Genomic DNA, 19,742 nt, shown 5'->3' on the forward strand with positions numbered 1-19,742 from the left:
TTTTTATCGAACAGAGTTAAAAATAGGAAAGAATTCACGTCTTTTTCGAGATTTTATTTTATGAATCTGTTAAAGATTTTTACTACACGATAGATGCATCGTCTGATTGAACGCAAATAAACGGGATGCAAGGAAATAGAGCGAGATGTTCTCAGATAGTGATTTAAATTTATATCTTATATTATCTTTGATGCTGGTATGTGTGTATATTGTAGATTTCGTTAGAATTCTCGAGTTCTAGTATTGTCAATAATAATAATCTTACGTTGCATACATTTCATAGGAAGATCTTTTAAACGCGCGTAAGCGCGTTTTGAATATCGTAGACGATAAAGTGATGTACTGGCAATGTGAGATTTTGTTCAATCCATGCAAGACGAGGCGCATATATTTATTTAAATATATTTTATCGAGATGGTACAAGAGAGAGGACATCTCGGTCTTTTTAACATTTACTACATAAAGTAAGCGCTCTTCGGGATATACGTGAACTTTATAAAATTCTAAAAAGTCTTACAATCCATTTAATCCTTGGCATTTGTATGGCATGGTATCAAAGTATGAATTACACGTATCGTAATAGCGATAAGATTATATGCTATATTTACAAAACGTTGGCTCTTTCGTTCCGCTACTTGAACGTACAAAGATTTTTGCAAAACTTGGTTTCGTTACAATCCGTTCGATCGTGTAAAACTTTTGACAAATCTTGCATACATTTACGCTGGAAGACTAGATTAGAAGTATCTATAAAATTTAACAAACCTTAATAACACCTATCTATACTTGTAGATCGGTAGAGGTACGTCCATAATTGATTTGGATATTAATGAATAATACTTGCGTATGATGTACTATTAATGCCCACTCTTTCAAATAGTTCGTATAGTTTAATACTCGAAATGACGTTAAGAGGCCGTCTTGATTCGGATTGCGCCTTGGACGTATTAAAGATATAATATATACCTCTCTTAAATAAAGTTTAAAATTGTTCTCAAAACCCCCCAATTGACATTTTGCATTATTTTTCTTTATTTATTATTTTCCACTTTTCTTTTTTTAAATATATGCTCTATACGACTTTCAATTTATAAAACATCTTTAATTTTCAGTCGAAATATAAAAATAAAATTAAACGAAATCTAATAATATTGAAGAAACATTTGTTAAACGCCAAACGTTATTTTAACTTATACACAAATATTGAGATACTACATGATTTTTAAAATATCTCGCATTTTTCCTCTTTCTCTCTTTATCAGAATTTATCGTATTTTTAGGAAGTACAGAGATAAAACGTTTCCTGTGAAATCAATCATATCACGATTTCTAAGATAAAAATTTAATTTCGCTAAATGAATCGTATCTCTTAATTTATTTCTATTTTAAATAGTCTTCTCGCATATAGTATTTTTGAGAAAATGATTCCGCGTTAAGACGAAAAATATTGATCAGGCGAGATAATTTCAACTCATAAATGAGCAAATGAAAATGTACAAGATGATTATGTTTAAATTTTTTAATCTGTAACATTTGATACGCGAATCTATAATCTATAACATTCGATACGTACTGAAGTATATTTCTCCGTTATATAAACAGCTGACGTTTTATATTTTTAAACTGCCCTCAACTGCCTCGTTCGTTATAGCAGCCCGATCCTCACGTCCCTTATTTCTACTTTTTCGATACAGTTAATATACACTTAGTTTCAGTACGATTTGAACACTTTTTTTTCTCAATACACTTTGGAACATGGCTAGTGATCCAATGAGAGGACTGGTTTTTGATTAATTCCCAGAACTTGACTTCTCTTTTTTGTGGAAAAAAAGGGTACAAACCGTTGTACAAACGAGTGTACTCGTGTCTCTCATAGGAGTCGATATCGTATCTGGACAATTTTAATATCAGATGAACATTACCTGATACGCGACAGTTTTCCATTACTATTATTAGATCTATTAAAACGTCCGTTATTGACCAGCAAAAAAGTTAACCCTTTGTTGGTTTATTTCGTGCTATACCCGACAATACATATTATGTCAAAGCGCACTACGACCGCGAAGAGTTTAAAATTCATAAAGAAAATCGCCATTTCCGATCTATGTCAGATGCTTTACACACCTGCTTAGGGCTCTTGTTTTTTGGTCGAAAATTGCCAACGTTTTTACATGATAATACCTTGCAAAAAAATTTTAAAGATCGGAAATCACGCTTACTTTCTCATCTTTCGTTAAATCCGCACCGGGAGACGTATCGAGGGAATACGCGTATCGCGAATACGTTGTTTCACTTAACGTCCTTTATCAAATGCCATGATCGAATTCGTGGTACCCTTCCGCTCCGGTGAACACAACGTCGACCCAAACTCGCATAGCTTCCGGGCTGGGTGCCATGAGATGATAGAGTCTGGAGGAAGTCTTGACGATGAAAGTGAGGGAAGGTTGCGGCGATCTGACGGTATTCATGTGGTCCACGTAGACTTCCTCGATTGACTGTATTGTGTTAATGTCGATTAGTAAATGTTAGCATTAGATTTTTAAATAATTGCGGAGCTTTCGAAGCTTACCTGGAAATAGATTACGCCGCGAGCTTTTCTTGACGTACTGTCACTATAGTAAGACAGCGTCTTCCGCTTGCGATCGAAGACGAACCACCGCTTGTTCCAATGATGAAACTTTTTGCTCATCTTCGACAAATAACCACTGCAACTCGTGGTGTCGATCGTAACATCATAGATTAGGGGTAACTGATGTCCGGCGGTTTCTATGTGATGCCTTAGATCCAAGGATTCTGACTTGATAGGCAGATATCTCGTGAGTGGCCTCTGTAGAATTCGTCACTCGTTAAACGCTGATTCATACATGTTAAAGTGATACAAGCCTAATTACCAAGTTATCACGTTTCTTTTACATAAAGTTGAACAAAATTCTATTAAAATTAGAATTTCCAATTTATTTCAATTCGATCAACAATTTTTTTCTTATATAATTTTTTCTTATATAAAAGTTAAAATTCTAACATAAGAAAGGAAACTAATTGAGAAGAAGGTGGTATTATGACGCTCATTAATATTTTGTACAATAACTTTGTTAATCAATATTTTAAGTTGAAAACTTTACGATTACATTCGTCAAAGTGTCCAATCGATTCTAGACTCAAAATTTAAATACTGAAATTTATGATTTTGGTCGTTATTTATAAAAATGTAACGATACTATATAATAGGTCGAAGAGAAACGGAAGTATCTACAAGGGTCATAATATTACCTTCTCCTTTATAGATTAGGTATTATCTTTTTGTCCCCTCGTAAAAATATTTGCTCGGATCACCCTCTTAGGTCTTTCCTTTTCTCGTCTATTGCTCAATCGTGTCGTTTTCCTATCTTATGTGAGACTTCGCGCCGGGTTACCTGAAGTTTTGCCTTTTCGCGATGCTTGATAGGCTGCAGCGGTCCAAGGGTATCCATTTCGCTAGATGTTTGAGAAAGCGGACGACTTCCGTTTCCGTCGATGATGCCGCCTCCGCCGCCGCCGCCGCCGCCACCACCTTCTCCGCCACCGCCACCACCGCTATTGTCGCTAAGCCTCTCACCTTCCATCGATGTTCTTCTATCGTCTCTCATCTGAAAATAGCAAAGTCTCATTAGTGTGTTTTTTTTATAAGTCTCATTTTAATAATTTAGGAAAGAAGAACGTGTATTGTCGCGAAGAGCAATTTTACCGAAGAAGATGAAGGTATTTCGAACTTACTTTTATCGATAAAAGTATCCTGTGAAATATGGCTTCTTAGCCAAATTAGATGGTTCCTAAGCCACTTTTAAAGGCACTTTTATCGATAAAAATGAATATGGAGCGAAGTGTTCCTCCAAACTCCGTCTATATAACGGCGTCGAGGGCATTTTATCCTTTACCGATATCGCAAAATCTGCCGATAATTTCGCTTGCATTAATGATAAGCGCGCACTGATGGCTCACGTACGCATCTCCTTCTGATATATCGTTTCTTCGTTCTGCCTCTCACGTAGCTCATCCACATAAGTGACATCGCGGAGGGATACGCTTGAAAAGTTAACGTAACGTTATACGGGAAACGATACGTCGTTTCAGACTGGTACAGATCCGAACAGGTGACGGACGAGGACTGATGTCGACGGCGTGCTCCTCGGCGAATATAATTCCCGCCGTAAAACGCGACTCCCACCCACTTGCTCGACGGATGCTGCGCGCTTTTCGCGCACCGAATTCGCCCCCGCGCACAGCGAGTTATGACTATTCATTCATCGTACACGCGCCGTGCGAAATGTGTCATAAATGTAAACATAAAACCGAATCACTATAAAATCTACCCCGTACACGTGTGAGCGACGTGACGACTATGCGATCGTATGTTACGCGTTGCAGCTTTGGACGTAAACGTAACGCATAAAAAAAAAATATATATATATATATATTTGTATACCGAATAGTGACATTAAGGTACGATAGGGAGATAAAACATGAGGCAGGAAAAGTAGGATCAATTTTGCCGCGTTTTAAAACCGCTGTTATTGGCAATAGTGGTCGTCGAGTGGTCCGGACGAGATGAGAAATTCCGACAGCTCGGCAAATAACGTCGTGTGAGTCATCGCAAATACTAATTTACCGTCGACATTTCACTTCGGCTCGACTAACCAGCCGAGTAAAGTGGTAGGAATGTTAGGAGAATATCTCTCCCTGAGAGAAATTAAGGCGCTCGCGCGTATTAAACGCGCATAATCCGTACGTATCTCGGGTGCCGCATTCTCCCGCTATTGTGAAAAATTCGAGCGATCGGTCGAGCAAACGTTTGAAAAACAGAGCGGTAAGTCTATTTCACGTGTATAAATATCTAAGGGGAAATATAGGTCAGTTACAAAAGAGACCCCGCGTAAATCCAACGTCGCTGCTGCTCCTGTCGTTATAAATTATCGTCGCAGGCTTAATGAAGATTTTACAAAAGCTCATTTATCGGCAAGTATAGGCCGCCCTCTGAATACCGTCCAAACTGTGGCGGGGGTCGCACCGGGAAAACACGTGCGCAATGACGAAAACCCTTGCTCTAGAATGCAAACGGATGTAACTTGCGAAATGCCGTTGTCGAAAAGCGTGCGTCTTCTTGGACGAGCGGCCGTCGACAGCGGGCCAAGGCGAGGCGCGAACTTCCGGCCGTGAGAAAACGCGTTGTTTTCGGTGTAGTGCACTCTAACCAAACATATACTCCGAGACACGACCTCTTTCAAGTGCCAAAATAGTTCTTCCATTGACGAAGAAACGAACGCGATACCAGAGAGATACAAAAAGAGATCCGTTCACGCGTAAATCGTATTTGTTTGGAGCGGAGACAACGAGCGATAAATTTATTTCTAAATGGAAAATTTATGTGGCGTTTCGCTAAAATTGCTAAACGTTCGCCAACCGTCTGAGATGCGTCAGATTTTATTTCATTCGATTCGGGATTCCCGTGAAACGCTCCATTTACACGTAAGTGCTCGAAAATGTAACGTAGTTATTCTTCGCGTCTGGCTATCAGCGGAGTGAGGCTTTTCCAGAATTGTAAGGAATAAATAGATGATATTTTTTTAGAAATCGTCACACGTAATGTCGCCAATCGTGAAACGAACGAATCAGAGAAAGATGTATAAATGAAGAAAAAAATAGAGAGATGGAAGAGAAAACGGACTGCTCATTTATATTCCACGGTTTGTCGTATAATTTTCGAAAAACATACCCGATAATCGTAGACTCCGTGTAAATCGTTGTGGTAAATGTCACATTTTCGGCGAAATATACACGTCGAAAAAGTCCGTCTACTCCGATCGTCCGCTCGTGATCGATAACGTTGTATCGCGTAATATTCGCGCGATACAGAAATCTGCGATATTCAAGCGCGTTCGAGAGAAAGGGAAGTACCGTTTGCGCGAACGCTGAAAAATTTAAGAGACAACGCGGCGGTCGTCGAAAAACATTTCTTTGAACAGGTGTGCGATAAAATCTACACGGGCAGAAATAGATTGGAAAATAATAGACTCTCGTTTACTGCGCTCGCAAATCGTAACGCATACCGTAGCGTACGTAAATGCAGGACCATTATTTTCAATAATATTTGCATAAACGATAAATAAATATGTCTTTTAGAAATTAAAATTTGGTACTATCATGCACAATATATAAATTGGCATGTGGCTTTCGGAACCGAGTCTCGCGCGTTTTGCGTTTTTCTCTTACAAATATTTTCGTGATATTCCACAGAGAACCAGGACGTCAACTTAAATTTATGTGATATGTTAATGTACTTACGTTATCATTTTGAAGCAAACTGTAAGAATTATTCGATGGTCCTGGACTGGGCGAAGTCAGTTCCGAAAGCTTGCTGGGGGACAATTTTTCACTGTTTCCGCCCTCCGCACCGTCGCTACTTCCGCTACCGCTGAAAATATACAAGTAAATTAAGAACACTAATTGCAACATATTATCACATACAAAATCTCTCCCGAGGCATATAATCAAATGAAAAACAAAAGGCAAATAAGAGCCAAACGTTACATATATTACAGATATAATTAATATACAATGAACATTTCGTTCCCTATCGTTTGGTTCCTTTTCAATGTTAAATAATAATTTAAAAGTTAAAAAAATATGCTGTCTTAGCGCAAATGAAAGGAATAAGAACATGGTGCCGATGCCAAATTCGTAAAAGTGTAAATCAAAATTAGATGCTCATAACGTCAAAGAGTAAAACAAACATCCACTCTCTGTCAGTAAAATGTATGTTATTTTTAAAATTAGAAAAGGAAAAGGAGAAGATAAAAAAGGCTTATAGGAGCCAAAAAGAATAAAATGAAGTAGGAATGTAAATTAGCTTACCAGGTAGACATAATTACTTCAATCTGGCATCAATACCAAGCAATGCGACATTTATATGTAGCATTATAGACTCAATATAAACAGAAGTCAATATATATATAATATCGAAACTTATCATCAACATACAAGTAAATGTCATGAAGAATACATATTGAGGCGATAATAAGATGCATAAAAAACATTACGAAAGGGAGATAAGTTTTGCCTAATCGAACAATAGATATTTCCCCGAAAAAATTTGATTTGCGATACCAATAAATGTCAATGAAGCCGCCGATAATTTTCAAATTAAGATTGAGAAAATTAAGAATATCATACAAACAAATCCCAGTTACATCGCACATAAACACTATTGATCAGCCACGATAAGATTTCCAGTAAAATTGATCAAGGAAACTTGCAATCAAATTATTGCAAATTGTTAACTGTAAGTCCATCAGACGAAGATACATCTCGTCCCCATCGCTCCTCGACTTACGTAATTACTATGACGCGGCTTAAACCACACATTACCGAAAAAATTAACTTGGAAACTGCATCTCCCGCAATCGCGTATCGAGTACGAGAGTGCAATTGTGAGGTAGCGAGTACTGTTATTAATCGAAACGCGAACGTGGAATCTCGCGAATTGCTCTCGGCGTCCTCGGCATCCTCGGTGGATGAAATTCGCGGCGGTGCACTTTGAAAAGCACGGTCCTAGCTTCTGACCATCGCGCGACTGAGGAGAGAACGACGACGGGGGCCTATGGTCGACTGTAGCGAAAGGCAGGTATTATTAAAACCTAACAAGTACAAAGTGACTCGGTAGGTAGACCGGTTCGGCGATACCACCGGCATAGCATTTAATTCTTCTACAATGTTAAATGCGCCGCGAACGATACCCGAACATTCCGATCTCTCGTTGCCATGCCAACCTCGACCTTGCTGTTAGAAACGCTCCCCCGTTTCCGATATAATCGAGCTTTGATAGCACGCCGCTAGAATATTTATCTTTGCACCTTCTCGACCAGTGGCGGCTCTACGAACGACGAAGCCTTACCTCACGCGCGTCGCTTGCGTCGCACGTTACTCCCCTAAGAGAATGTTCTCGAGTTTGTCCTTAGACTGCAGCGCGACTGCGCTGTCGGTCTTTGAAATTATGTACTTTCTCGTCATCGAAATAATTTCTTTTATAAAAAAATTTTTTTTTCATTCAGAATCGTCGTTGGTGAAAATTGAACCATGATTTTTTTTTTTTTTTATTATCAGACACCAAAGATTGAAATGTCCCGATTAATCAAGTGTCGATAATAAATATAAATACAGGAACTTAACGTGAGATTATAGGATATTTTTTTCTATAGTTGTCATTTTCTTTTGGCGAAAATTTGTGCAATGGTTGATCGCCGAATTATCGAATATCGAATATCGAAAATTGAAAGGCTATGTTGATTAATTAAGTTATATCGAGAATAAATTTAAATGGGGAAATTCTCCTTTTTTCTTTCTCTTAATGCGAGATTGTAGGGCATTGCAATAGGTCGTCTGGAACTTTTCAATTTCTAGATACGATTTTTGCACCAAGCGTAACGTGTGTCCGAATGCAGTTGTGTTCAGTGCATCGGAAACTTGCGTCGCGCGCGTGCAAACATACTATGACGTGCTACGAAGAGGTCGAAGGTGAGCGTTGATCTACTTTTTGCAACGTGCTGCGTTCTTGAATTTATCTACAGTCGCGATTCTAACACGAGACATATGCACACGCGCATCATTGCTTTAATTATCAAAGCGACATTCCACCACGCTCCATTTTAATGTTCTCTCTTTTTTATTCAATAACTCCTATCTTATCGCGTATCTTTAAATTGTCCTCGATACTTGATTTCATTCTCCGCAAAAAACGGAAATCGTTCAGAAAGATCGATCGACTTTAATTTTTCAACATACAAATTCTCTCGCGTATTAATCGTTTTTCTCGTCTCAAACTTTCCTCGAGACGACGACGTTCTCGCCGTGGAAACGCGCATTCCCTCGCGAAGAACCACGTTACACTCACAAATAACGTCGACAAAACTCGCGCGTGTGATTCCCCAGAGGACGATAACAATTGTCGCACATCCAGTCTTTAGTGCATAGGTAACAGCGGTTACTAGTGATCAGGGTGATCAGATTGCATCCCCTGACTCTGGCTTCATTCAGCACTATCTCGCCCATTTCTCTGGGCTGCATTCTCGTGCGTCGTCGGCAACTACCGTTCGGCGCGGAATACACATGTTAATCCCCCTTGGTTCGTCGTTAGCACACCTCACCGCTCTCTCCGCACTGCTCCGCACTCATCGAGTTTTACACTGTAATCTACACCGAACGTTTCCGCATTTTCCCTCGATTTTCCGCGCAACTGCCTCCACGCGACTATGCAGGACACGTTAACGCGAGTAGAGGCGCGGGAAGGCATAGAGTTATAGCCAGATATCGTATCGCGCGATAACGCCCCGCCTACCTTGCGGTAGAGAGAGCGAAGACTGGAGGCGAGTGTCGATCCGACCGACGTGATACGCGACCCTTACATACGCGCGCGATCGCTAATCGTTATTAGCGGGATACAACGGTAACGCTAGCACCGCGATGATCCCGATTGAAGCCTGAAATTCTGCGAGATAGATCCGTTCGGGTCGTCTCCTCCAAATTCGCTATTCTTCCTTCGACGGTGCGTAAAAAAAAAAAAGAAATTAACTGTCCGTGTAATCAGCGTTGTTACAGATATATTTTTTGAAGTAACTAGATATAGATACAAATTTGAGGTAATTAATTAGGTATAGGTTAGATAAGATAAATTTGAGGAAATAATTAGGTGTAGATACATTTATTGTGAGAATATGTATGAAAGTATCTTCATGAATTGTATCTAGATATATTTTTATAATACATGCATCTATATTTCATTATTTACCTCAAACTTAAATCTGCATCTGTGTCCACTTACACTTCCCTTTCAATATCTGTATTACTTACTGTAAACTTCAAAAAATGTATCCGTTAGAACTGCTGATGATACAACTGAAATTTAATTACCAGACCTAGTTTTCAGCTTCCACAGCGAAAAATTAGGCACAGGGATAAAAAGAATTAGCTAAATTAATTAAATTTGAATTTTATTATATATTAGCTAAGACAGTTAAGACAATTTTACCTGTGGAAGCTAGTTTTTAGCTGAAAAAAAAATCGCTCCAAATAGTAACGAAAATTGGGTAAGGAAATATTCAATCACCGAATATCTCTTCCGGGGGGAGGGGATGCATTCGCTTAATCGTGATATCGGTTATCAAGCGCTCCACTAAACACCGACTAACAACAACGTTGCATCAATATTATAATTTCTTACTTAACGATGTAACCGTTGCGTGCAACATATGTTATATTATACTTATTTTGTCGAGTGGAAAATTATAATATCGTGATATAATGTTACTGTCAGTTGGTTCACCGGGTCTTGTACGTTTCTACGTCAGATACGTAGGGTACGCTCGGACAGTTATACGCCAGTGCACCCGTCGTTCGAGGCGTGCCGATGAGGAAGGTTTCGTAATAAGCTTCAATCAACGATGGAAAGGCCGTCGCGATTAATCGCGATACCGCGCGATAACACACGCGACGCGTATTCTATATACTTGGTGGCGCGGACGTCCGCGTGTTTTTTGCGCGACATAGTAAATGCTTGGCTCGAGACGCGTTTGCGTGCGCGATCGTAAAATATACACGTCCGCGGGATGTATTTCTAGACATTGTTACCGCGAAAGATTGTAAACGGACATTCCTCGAGTTGCGTGCTGACGTTATTACCTATATTTGAGTCCGTCGTCTAACATTTGCGCGCGATAATAAGACGAGTCAATCGAACGGTCCCGGTATTTTCGCCATCCGACTCACCTTTCCGTCGGTCCGGTCGAGTAACTGGAGGACTCCTCGCCGGATTCGACGCTGTTGAAAGACGCACAGTTCATTTTTCTCTCCTCCCACTGCGAACGGACTTCGTCCTGCACACGCCTCTTCAATTCCTCGACTCTGCGTCTTTCATCCGAGATTACCTGACTCCCTAGAAATAAAAAAAGAGACGGCGGAACGTTTGTGCTTACTTCGTCGCTTGAATCGTCTCAAAGTTGTTGCATGCGATATTCATTAATTTGGATACTATAATGCGTACCTTGTTTAGCTAAGAGAAGCTGCCGATTCCTCTCGATTTCTTTGAGCGACTCGATCGTCTTCCTTCCTAGACTGCCCTGGTTGTTCACGATCGGCGAATCGTTGGTCACTCTGGAGATTCTGTCGAAGTCTTCTCTACTCGGGGATCGTTTCTCCTCGCAATGCTCGGCGGAGTTTTGGGCCAGACAGTCGAGCTCCTCGTTTATCTTTCGCACCCGATTTCGACCCTGTTGTCGTCACAATCGATTGAATAATGATTACAAAACAACATAACCACATGTTCATTCATTATAACTCCGTGAAATAAAGTGAAACGATCAGTGGTAAGGCGGTAATCTTTGTATCGCAAGGAAATAAGGGACAGATGCATTCGAGAGAGTCCCGAGTTATCGTCGAATTGACATTAGATTTCAGTGAATTAACATCTCTTACGGCCGTGTTGCTTTACCGACCTCTTCCAGTCTCTTCAGGTGTCCCAATTTCTGCCTCTCGAGACTCCTGGCGTCTTTGGTTGCCGCATTCTTCGCCTCAGACCGCTGCGACTCCAAGTAGTTCAGTTGGGCTTTTCTCGCTTCGATCTTCCCCGTGAGCTCGCTCAAGTATCTGCGAAAACAGCAGCGAAATGTACAATCCGTGGAGAGAACTCCGCGCACTTGGGACGTATGGAGAGAGCGATCACGCTTACCTCTGCAGTTCTTCTCTCGTTGCCAATTTGCTCGCCTCTTCCTCGAGGTGATGAAACTCCATGTCCTCGAAAGCTTTTCTCTCGCTCTCAAGAGCATCCTGCTGCGCCGCCAATTCGTCGGCAATATCCTGCCGCGTAACTTCGTCCGCGCAACCGGTTAATTGTTCGTCCAGTCGGACGCAGACTTGCTGCGTTCTCTGGACGCGTTGCTTCGCCTCGGATTGCAAATATGAGTGAGTCGCGTTATCCTCCGCCATTTCCCTCTCCAGCTCGTTTATTCGCATTTGCACCTTGATCTTCTCTCCCTCGTCCTGTACAAGCTTTAAGGATTCCGATTCATATTCCGCGGACAGCAGCGCCTTCTCCATCTCGAACTGTCGGGCAACAAGCGGATTTTTCATATCGATTTTTTTTTTTTTAATCTCCGGTGACGTTCCTTGCGAGTCCGTAAAATTGTTAATATTTCGAATCAAATTGAAATATTACAGGGTGTCTACTCTATCTGGGGAAACCCCGGGAATTCCAAGGAAATTTGTTTATGTTTGGAAAAATCAGGGAATTTTTTCGAGTTTGAGTAGACACCCTGTATTAGCTCATGAACGGTCTGAATATAGATAAGAGAGACCATTATTCGTCATCGATTACTTCGAGTATCACGAATACATCTTACTGTAAAAGAACGATATACTTACAATCGGACGTCTTAGCATTCCGTGCCCAGAAGGGGATGAAGAGAAAAAATAAACAATTCGTTTAATATACGACATATATATGTGTGGGTGTAACGTATACAACAACGACGCAATCGTCGATATTCGTTCGTTCAAATTTCAGAATCAGGAAAAGAGAAAACGAGAATGGTACCTCTCTATTAATTTCTTCCTCCTGAGCCTCGATCTCAGCGACGCTCCTCTTCAGCGCATCCATATTGCCGAGAATGTGTAGTTTCTCATTGCGCAAGAATTCGATGTATTTTTTGCTTTCTTCCTCCTCAAACTGCTTCCTCTCCTTATCGGCTTTCGCCTCGTTAGACTTGGCGTTATCCTTTTCGCTGTTGTTTCGCTTAGGAGTCACGCAGATCTCTTTGGATTTCGAGAGCATGGACAGCTGCTCTATCGCCTCGAGCAGATCGTCGTTCGATATGGTCAGTTTATTTTCGATCATTTCGCACGAGTTCGACAATTGACCGTGCTTCTTTGGCATAGAACGATTCTGATCGTTGTTCCGTGTCGTCGGGAACGTGACGTTCTCGTAGACATTCGTGTTCGCACCCTGCATCGCTCGCTGCAGCGGCTCGATTCTCGTTCCGTTCAATCGAATCGTTCCGTACGTTGAGTCGCCGGTGTCGTCGTACTTTTTATCGTTGCTCCCGATGATAATGTTTTCGTAATTGCTGCCGGATGATTGATTAATCGAGTCCGAGAAATTGTAGTTGCTGCTTGCGTCGCGAACGTGCGGGTACTTCGCCGGCTGACTGTCGTTCGACGTGATCGGCGAGCCCACGTCGCGCGAATCGACTTGAGCGAATTGGTCCTTACGGTTGACGGGCGAATCGCCGTTTTGGAAAATGAACTTGGAATTTTGCACGGACACGTTCTCGTAGGACGCCGAGCCGCAGGCGCCGCTCTGCTTGCAAGCGTCGAAGGAGAAGTGCGGCTGGTTCTTCGACGGACTTTTCGGACTGTCGAAGGGAGACTGGTAGCCGAGCCTCTTGTCGCGCGGCAGAGATCCGTTCGTGATTATCCTGCAATATCGTTCACTTTATTTCACCAAGTATCTTATTTTGGTAAAGTAAACGTTTTCAATCGTTTATTTAATCATATAGTCAATGATATACCTTCCTGCGGGAAAAGAAATGTAGTAGACGAAAATCGTTTCGTTTTTGTGGGATTGATCAATTTATGCGAATTCTCCGGGAGGGAAAATCAAGTGTGAAAATATGGAGAAACAAAAAATTGGAGAAAATGCTATAGTTTTAACGTTTCGAGAAGACCCGATTTTTTTTTTCAATTTTTTCGTGCATTTTTTCTGTTTTCTTATTTTCTTTACGAAAAAAGTCAATGCGGTAGGTTTTAATCGGACATAACGCGAATTTCTTTAAACGAATTTTTCTACTCTTGGGACCGAAGAAATCCGTGAAAAAATGAGAAAAAAAAGCGGTTTGTTCTCGGAATTTTAATATGAATAGAAATTACCGATTCGGCTGTCTCGGCTTTTCGACGGTGCTCTGTCTCTCGTACTCGGCGCACATCGCCAGGATCTCCTCCAGTCGCATTTTCTCTTGCCTCTCGACCTCTTGCTCCCTCAACCTCTCTTCCTGCGCTCGCTTCCTCCTGGTCTCCGCCTCCCTGCGTTTGTTCTCCGCGTCGGCCTGTCTTTCCCGCGATTCCTCGAGGGAGCAGCCACTACCGACGCTCGGAGTAGGACTGTTGACCCTCGCGTTTGACCTCTTCTGCTCGCTATACCGCGGATTTCGATTGAACGCTGGACTCGGTGGCTGAATCCTCTTGATGTTCGGGTTCGAGCCGAAGTTGCGAGCCGCGGGCGATCTCGAGAGCCCGGCGTCCTCGTCGATATTGGAGTCACAAATGCTCGGATTAGATCCGTACTTTCCCAGCTGCAGGAACTCCGTGGTCGTCGTCTTCGTGACGATCAGGCTTTGGCTCATGTCGTAGTCGCGCTCGGCGAGGTGCTCGAGCTCGTTCGAGCTCTGGCAGGTCATACTTCGAGACATCAGGTCGCTTCGCGAGGCCACGAGTTTCGGGGCCGCACCGAGGGACGGCGCGTTCCTGCCGTTACCGCCGCCGCACTCACGATAATAAGGACTGCACGTCTTCAGATAGGTCTCTGCTGAGTACATTCTGATCTGATTGTGGTTCTGGCATTGCGAGAGGTTGGTCGCGCTCGATCGTGTTGGCGTGCTGCGCGAATCCGGGCTCCTCTGTCGATGAGCCTCGCTGCTGTGCCGACTCGTCGAGTTCCGCGACGGAGAATTGTCGTAGACGTTGTTGTTATTGGAGACGTCGCAGCCGTTCACCGGCGATCTCGCCAAGGACACCAGACTGGACGATCTCGAGTGGCCGAGGATCTGATCGGCCGGCACGTTCGTCGTGAGCGCGCCGACCGGGAAGACCTTCGGGGAGACGCAGTTCGCTCGGTTCTGCTTCGACAGCATTTCGAATTTCGTCAGCTTGCCGAGGAAGCCGATCTCGTCGTCGGAGCATGAGTTTCTAGGGGATTTCCGTGGCGCGACAGGCGGTTTTCTTTCTAAATGATGCTTCTCCTGCGGCTGACCATCGGTCAGCGAGGAGAAGCTTATCGGTGCCATCGAAATCCTCGAGTGGGGCAGAATGGATCGCAGGTGCTTCGCCTCGGCCGGGTGATTGAAACGCATATAGTTCGAGCGACCTATCGAGAGCATGCAACCTAGAACAGTTAACATCTTAGTAGGGGAAAGAGAAAAACGCTGGCTTCGTCCGATCTAAGTAAATCCGTCTGTTCTTTTCAGCTGAACTGGCTGTTCAAGAAATGTATGCACACTGAAGCGTGAGAATCTCGTACGCTTCAATGTGCATGCAAAGAGCTCTGCTAAGAATACGGGCTATACGACTCTTCACTATTCGTCCAACACGATAACAAAACAGGCAATTTCACTTGACGGCAGATACGTGCCACTTCTTTCGATTCTTATCACGCGTCGCTGATGTCACACACGTTCTTAGTCGAAATATAATTTTTTGTCGGTACAAAGAACCTCCTTTTTAGGCCATCCGTGCACGACCGGCGACGGTAATTCGTATATAGGCCAAGGTCCCTTACCTTGTGCGAGTCTCACTGGCGAATTTATCGGTACACCGTCGACAAACGTGTTTCCATTTACGGGATGAAGAGTGACCACGCCGTTATTGTTCTCGATCGCGCAGTGTACGGGCTCGACGCCGGTGCCGGCCACCGAAATGTCCGCATCTCGGCTGGACCCGAGCGTGATCTTGCCTAGGCGCGAGAGAAAAATGAGAAAAGCTGTGAGAAATGAATTGATTGGTGGAAAAGGGAGAGAGAGAGAGAGAATGAATAAATAATTTCGAGACCGGCGTGCATCAAAGAGATCGCTTTACACCTGTCGGCGAGCAGAGCTGTTCGCTTCTCCGAAACGGTTTTATTATTATTCGAATGTGAGGTGCGAGATGAAAAGAAGCGGAACGCCTCGAGGAAGATCGGAGCAGCGTGACTATCGGAGCCGCGCGTGCCTCGCGGTTGAATGGAAACCAGGCGGGCGAACGGACGAGCGAGCGTATGCATTCCGATCGAAATTCCCGCGGCCTTAGTAACGCACTTCCCGACGTAACTCGTTCTGAGTTACGTTTATTTTGGCAGCGGCTCCCACGAGTATCGGAATATAAATATCGGCGTAATCGAATTCCCTCGCGCCTCGCCGTCCGCGGAATCGTGTCGCGCAAGCAACTCCGAGAGGGTGGAAAAACGACGAGCGGGGGGCGTCCCCTCGGGTTTACAATATTAATTTAGGTCTTCCGAGAAAATGTCAATGACCCGTCCGGTCACAGCGAGGATGACGGCCGGATGTATTCTTCGCCTGATACACGGGACTTCGCACACCGCGCAAATACGGAAGTACGGGAGGGAAGAGCTTGTGTTTCCAGAGATCGTTCTAAATTTATATCTTCAGGAACTAGATATTATACGTCACACAATTTTCCCGTAGCCCTCGCGCATTTTTATACTCCCCAACAGCTCGGAATTTCGCACGGGGTTTCCTCCGTAGCTTTTCAGCACGATTTTCTTTCTTCCCTTTTCATTCTTAACGTGAGTCCGGGAATCCGATTTGGAAACGAGCTCCGCGCGTATCGTCGAGGCGAAGTGCACTTCGGCCGAATCACAGAGACTACGATTTGATTTGCACCTCTGCAATGGTATTCACCGAAATTGCTTAATTTTTAACGCTCCACGAGATTTCCGCGATATCCGAGCGAAAAGCGAACGTGATTTTTCCACTGTGATCTGTGCACGATCGGCTGCAAGATCGATCGACCATTCGTACGGTTCGCACTGCTTTCCGTAAAATAATCCGGAGTCTAGGCGTGCTCTCCGTTCTGCGCGGCGCGGGTAAATCGTGGTGCATTCTACGAAGGACTGCAGTTATATTTAGTTTTAGCGCGGTCGTGTACTCTCTCTTGCATTTTCGGTTTTTTTGGAAATGCGTCGGCCACGACACGTTGGAAATACATAAGTATCCGACACGTATCTAGACGCACATAACTTAAGCGACTTAGGCTCAACCAAATTTTTCCCGTGACACAACGTGCTCTCGAGATGAATCAGAGAGATATTTCGTACTTCTGGGAAAGCGTGTCACGTGCGTAAATATACCCGCTCAATAAAGAATTAATAAACTTGCACTTTCATCGTTGGACATATCTGTCTCTGGATTATTATACGCTACATAGTAAACAATTTTCTGTTAAAAACGGATATTTTTGTGTTACTTTAACAAGGTGAATATGTTAAAAAGTGATCAAGTGAATCTGTTAATTTGACATGTATTTGTGTACTTTTTCACACATTCCCCATGTTAAAGTAACAAAAATTTCAGGATCATTTTTGAATCGTTTTTAACGTAAGATTTTTTACTGTGTAAGAGAAAAAGTGTTGTATTCAAGTAAATATTATATTAATTGGAGTTTTTTTCGTTTTTCTCAATGTGATATATTTAAGTTTATTAAACGTATTAAATAATATTCACTTAATTTCAATAAAATAATTAATACTCCTTAGCAAATATTTCCTTGAATCACTTTTTTCTTTCAGTATACGTGTGAAAGATTGTAACCCTTGGTAATCATAAGACGCTAGTCGAAATCACGTTAATGGCTCCATCGCGTGGACACACGCACGCACATACATAATACTCATCTCAATCGGGTTGAGTCACGCGACAATCGATAGCAAAGAACGCGAGGTCTCCAGGATCGAGTTTTTCTATGCGCGTAAGCGCATTGTCCCGCGGGAGAAAGTTCTCGGTGATTTCAAAACAGATGCGATCATAAATTTCAAGGAGACACGATATTCCGGTGTGTGTGGCAGACGGTGGACGCGAGCGAACAGACAAATGGACAGGTGCGCAAAGTGTGGTAGTTATGTTTATTTTATGAAAGGAAAATGTCTCGACCATACCGATGGATCACTTTTCATCGATGAGATTAACTCTTAGACTGCCGATGGCGAGAATTTTCGTTATTTTGGATCTTACGTTCATTGCCGCGAAAATGCATTTTCTCTTTATGAAATATTTTGTTATATTAGAGCTTGTAAGTGACTTTATCACTGAAGTAAAGTGCAGCTAAAGGATGTGCCGAACACGATTTTTTACTCCGTATGACTGTCAAAAAAATGAGAATTCGTCGAATATTTTCGTCAGAGATATCTCGAGAACTCGAGATATCGAGTTATATTAAAATTTTACAATGAATTAAATATATTTAGATCAGTTTGAATACTTATACATTTGGTGCAAATTAACATCAAATTTCAATTAAAATTTGCCATATTAGCCGCTATTTTAAGTTTATGACAACAAATGTTTTTAATTTTAGTTGAAATTCATCGTCACCCCCTCCCCCTATTTAAATTTTCTTTAATTTTCAAAAACTTTTTGCGTTACTCGGCAATATTAATATTTCAGACGCACTTTCATCCTCTTTAAGTTTTTTCACTTGATCCTTTTCCAAGTACTTATTATTTTATTCTCTCGTAAACGAAATTGAGATTCCACGAAACTGACAACTTTTCAAAGAGATCCACAGAGATAACAAAACCCCATTTTCCCAAGAAATCGCATTGCTCGGTCGTTCAAACAAATGGAAGAACTTTTTGTCGATCCTCCGCTCTCCGTACAAACGCGAGTGTTACACGGATCAAATAGCCGAATCGATTTACCAACTGTATCACGCAATCTCTTCTTCCAATTTCCGCGGCTTGATGATCGTTCAGCTTTGTCTTGGTGTTAAATCCGCGCTCGCTTAAATCCGTTCGCCGTTTTACGAGCCGCGATATTGTTTCGTTGCTCGTTCCTTCGGAACGGAAATGTAGGGTCTGCGGGGTTCTTAAAACGGCCCTGCTCGCTGGGAGAACAGCCTTTACGCCATTTATATACCCGGTACGTTTATATAGCGTGTATACGCGCGCGTGCAAGTCCCTTCGAATATATGACGCGCACATAAAGGCTAAACCGAGACCAAAGAGTCGCGCTCGCTCTCTCTCTCTCTCTCTCTCTCTCTTTCGCTCGCTCTTACTCGCAGATATTACGGTCCCCGTGTTTTCCATCGAGTATATATTTCCACCTGGCTGGACGCGATGCTCTCCTTTGTTTTATAAAGCCCGATTCCGTCGAATTTTCGTCGATACAATTCGGAAGGAATCCGACCGAAGGCACAGTGGCACAAAGTTCACGCGGTCACTTCTAACACGTTCAACAGCATGAAACGTATCGACTAAATTTGAGGAACTCCGAAACATTAATCTTTAGACCGACTCATTGGCTGCAAGACGGACGTGACTGACATGTGACGATATTTCTTCTCACACTCCATTGGACGATAACTCCGACTTAACGTTAAGATACAAACTTGATAACGTCTCGTAAGAATACAGAATGAAAATGTTTTTCGATTGTTCCATTTTCTAAGCTATTATTCAACTGCTGGGCGGTAATAAACTCCCGCTGTTATTTTCCGAATCTCTCAATGACGCTGTAAAGCTTTATCAACGCGATGCTATTTGAGCCTTGGATTAAAACATCGGATGAATCACTGGTGGAATTACGTGGCGCCGAGCTTGTTTGTTACTACCGACTCGGCACAGTTTCGGTCGATTTGCTCGAAAAACGATAGGAAAAATTAATTCAGTTAAAAGTTATCAACTTTGAACTGATTATTATCCAATTCTGATAATAAGTATATATATATATATATATATA

At 42.4% G+C, this 19,742-nt stretch overlaps 2 protein-coding genes across 2 annotated transcripts in view; one reads left to right on the forward strand and one right to left on the reverse strand.

Annotated features, from left to right (window-relative positions):
- Positions 1–19,742, forward strand: part of LOC106752017 — a 97,315-nt gene that overhangs the window by 10,015 nt on the left and 67,558 nt on the right. The gene's annotated exons all lie outside the window — the stretch shown is intronic.
- The window catches only part of LOC106752016 (pleckstrin homology-like domain family B member 1), a 31,507-nt gene continuing 13,269 nt past the window's right edge, over positions 1,505–19,742 (reverse strand). Inside the window, exons 3-13 of the mRNA XM_014633361.1 lie at positions 15,572–15,745; positions 13,948–15,178; positions 12,617–13,496; positions 11,753–12,126; positions 11,520–11,670; positions 11,069–11,294; positions 10,795–10,960; positions 6,319–6,448; positions 3,414–3,626; positions 2,570–2,827; positions 1,505–2,495 (exon numbers count right to left, since the gene is read on the reverse strand). Coding sequence (XP_014488847.1) covers positions 2,307–2,495; positions 2,570–2,827; positions 3,414–3,626; positions 6,319–6,448; positions 10,795–10,960; positions 11,069–11,294; positions 11,520–11,670; positions 11,753–12,126; positions 12,617–13,496; positions 13,948–15,178; positions 15,572–15,745 — 3,992 coding nt within the window. The 3' untranslated portion in view covers positions 1,505–2,306. The remainder of the gene's footprint in view (positions 2,496–2,569; positions 2,828–3,413; positions 3,627–6,318; positions 6,449–10,794; positions 10,961–11,068; positions 11,295–11,519; positions 11,671–11,752; positions 12,127–12,616; positions 13,497–13,947; positions 15,179–15,571; positions 15,746–19,742) is intronic.

This window comes from Dinoponera quadriceps, unplaced genomic scaffold (genome assembly GCF_001313825.1).
Source record: "Dinoponera quadriceps isolate SergipeBrazil2010 unplaced genomic scaffold, ASM131382v1 scaffold424, whole genome shotgun sequence".
In the NCBI taxonomy this organism is placed as follows: Eukaryota; Metazoa; Arthropoda; class Insecta; order Hymenoptera; family Formicidae; genus Dinoponera; species Dinoponera quadriceps.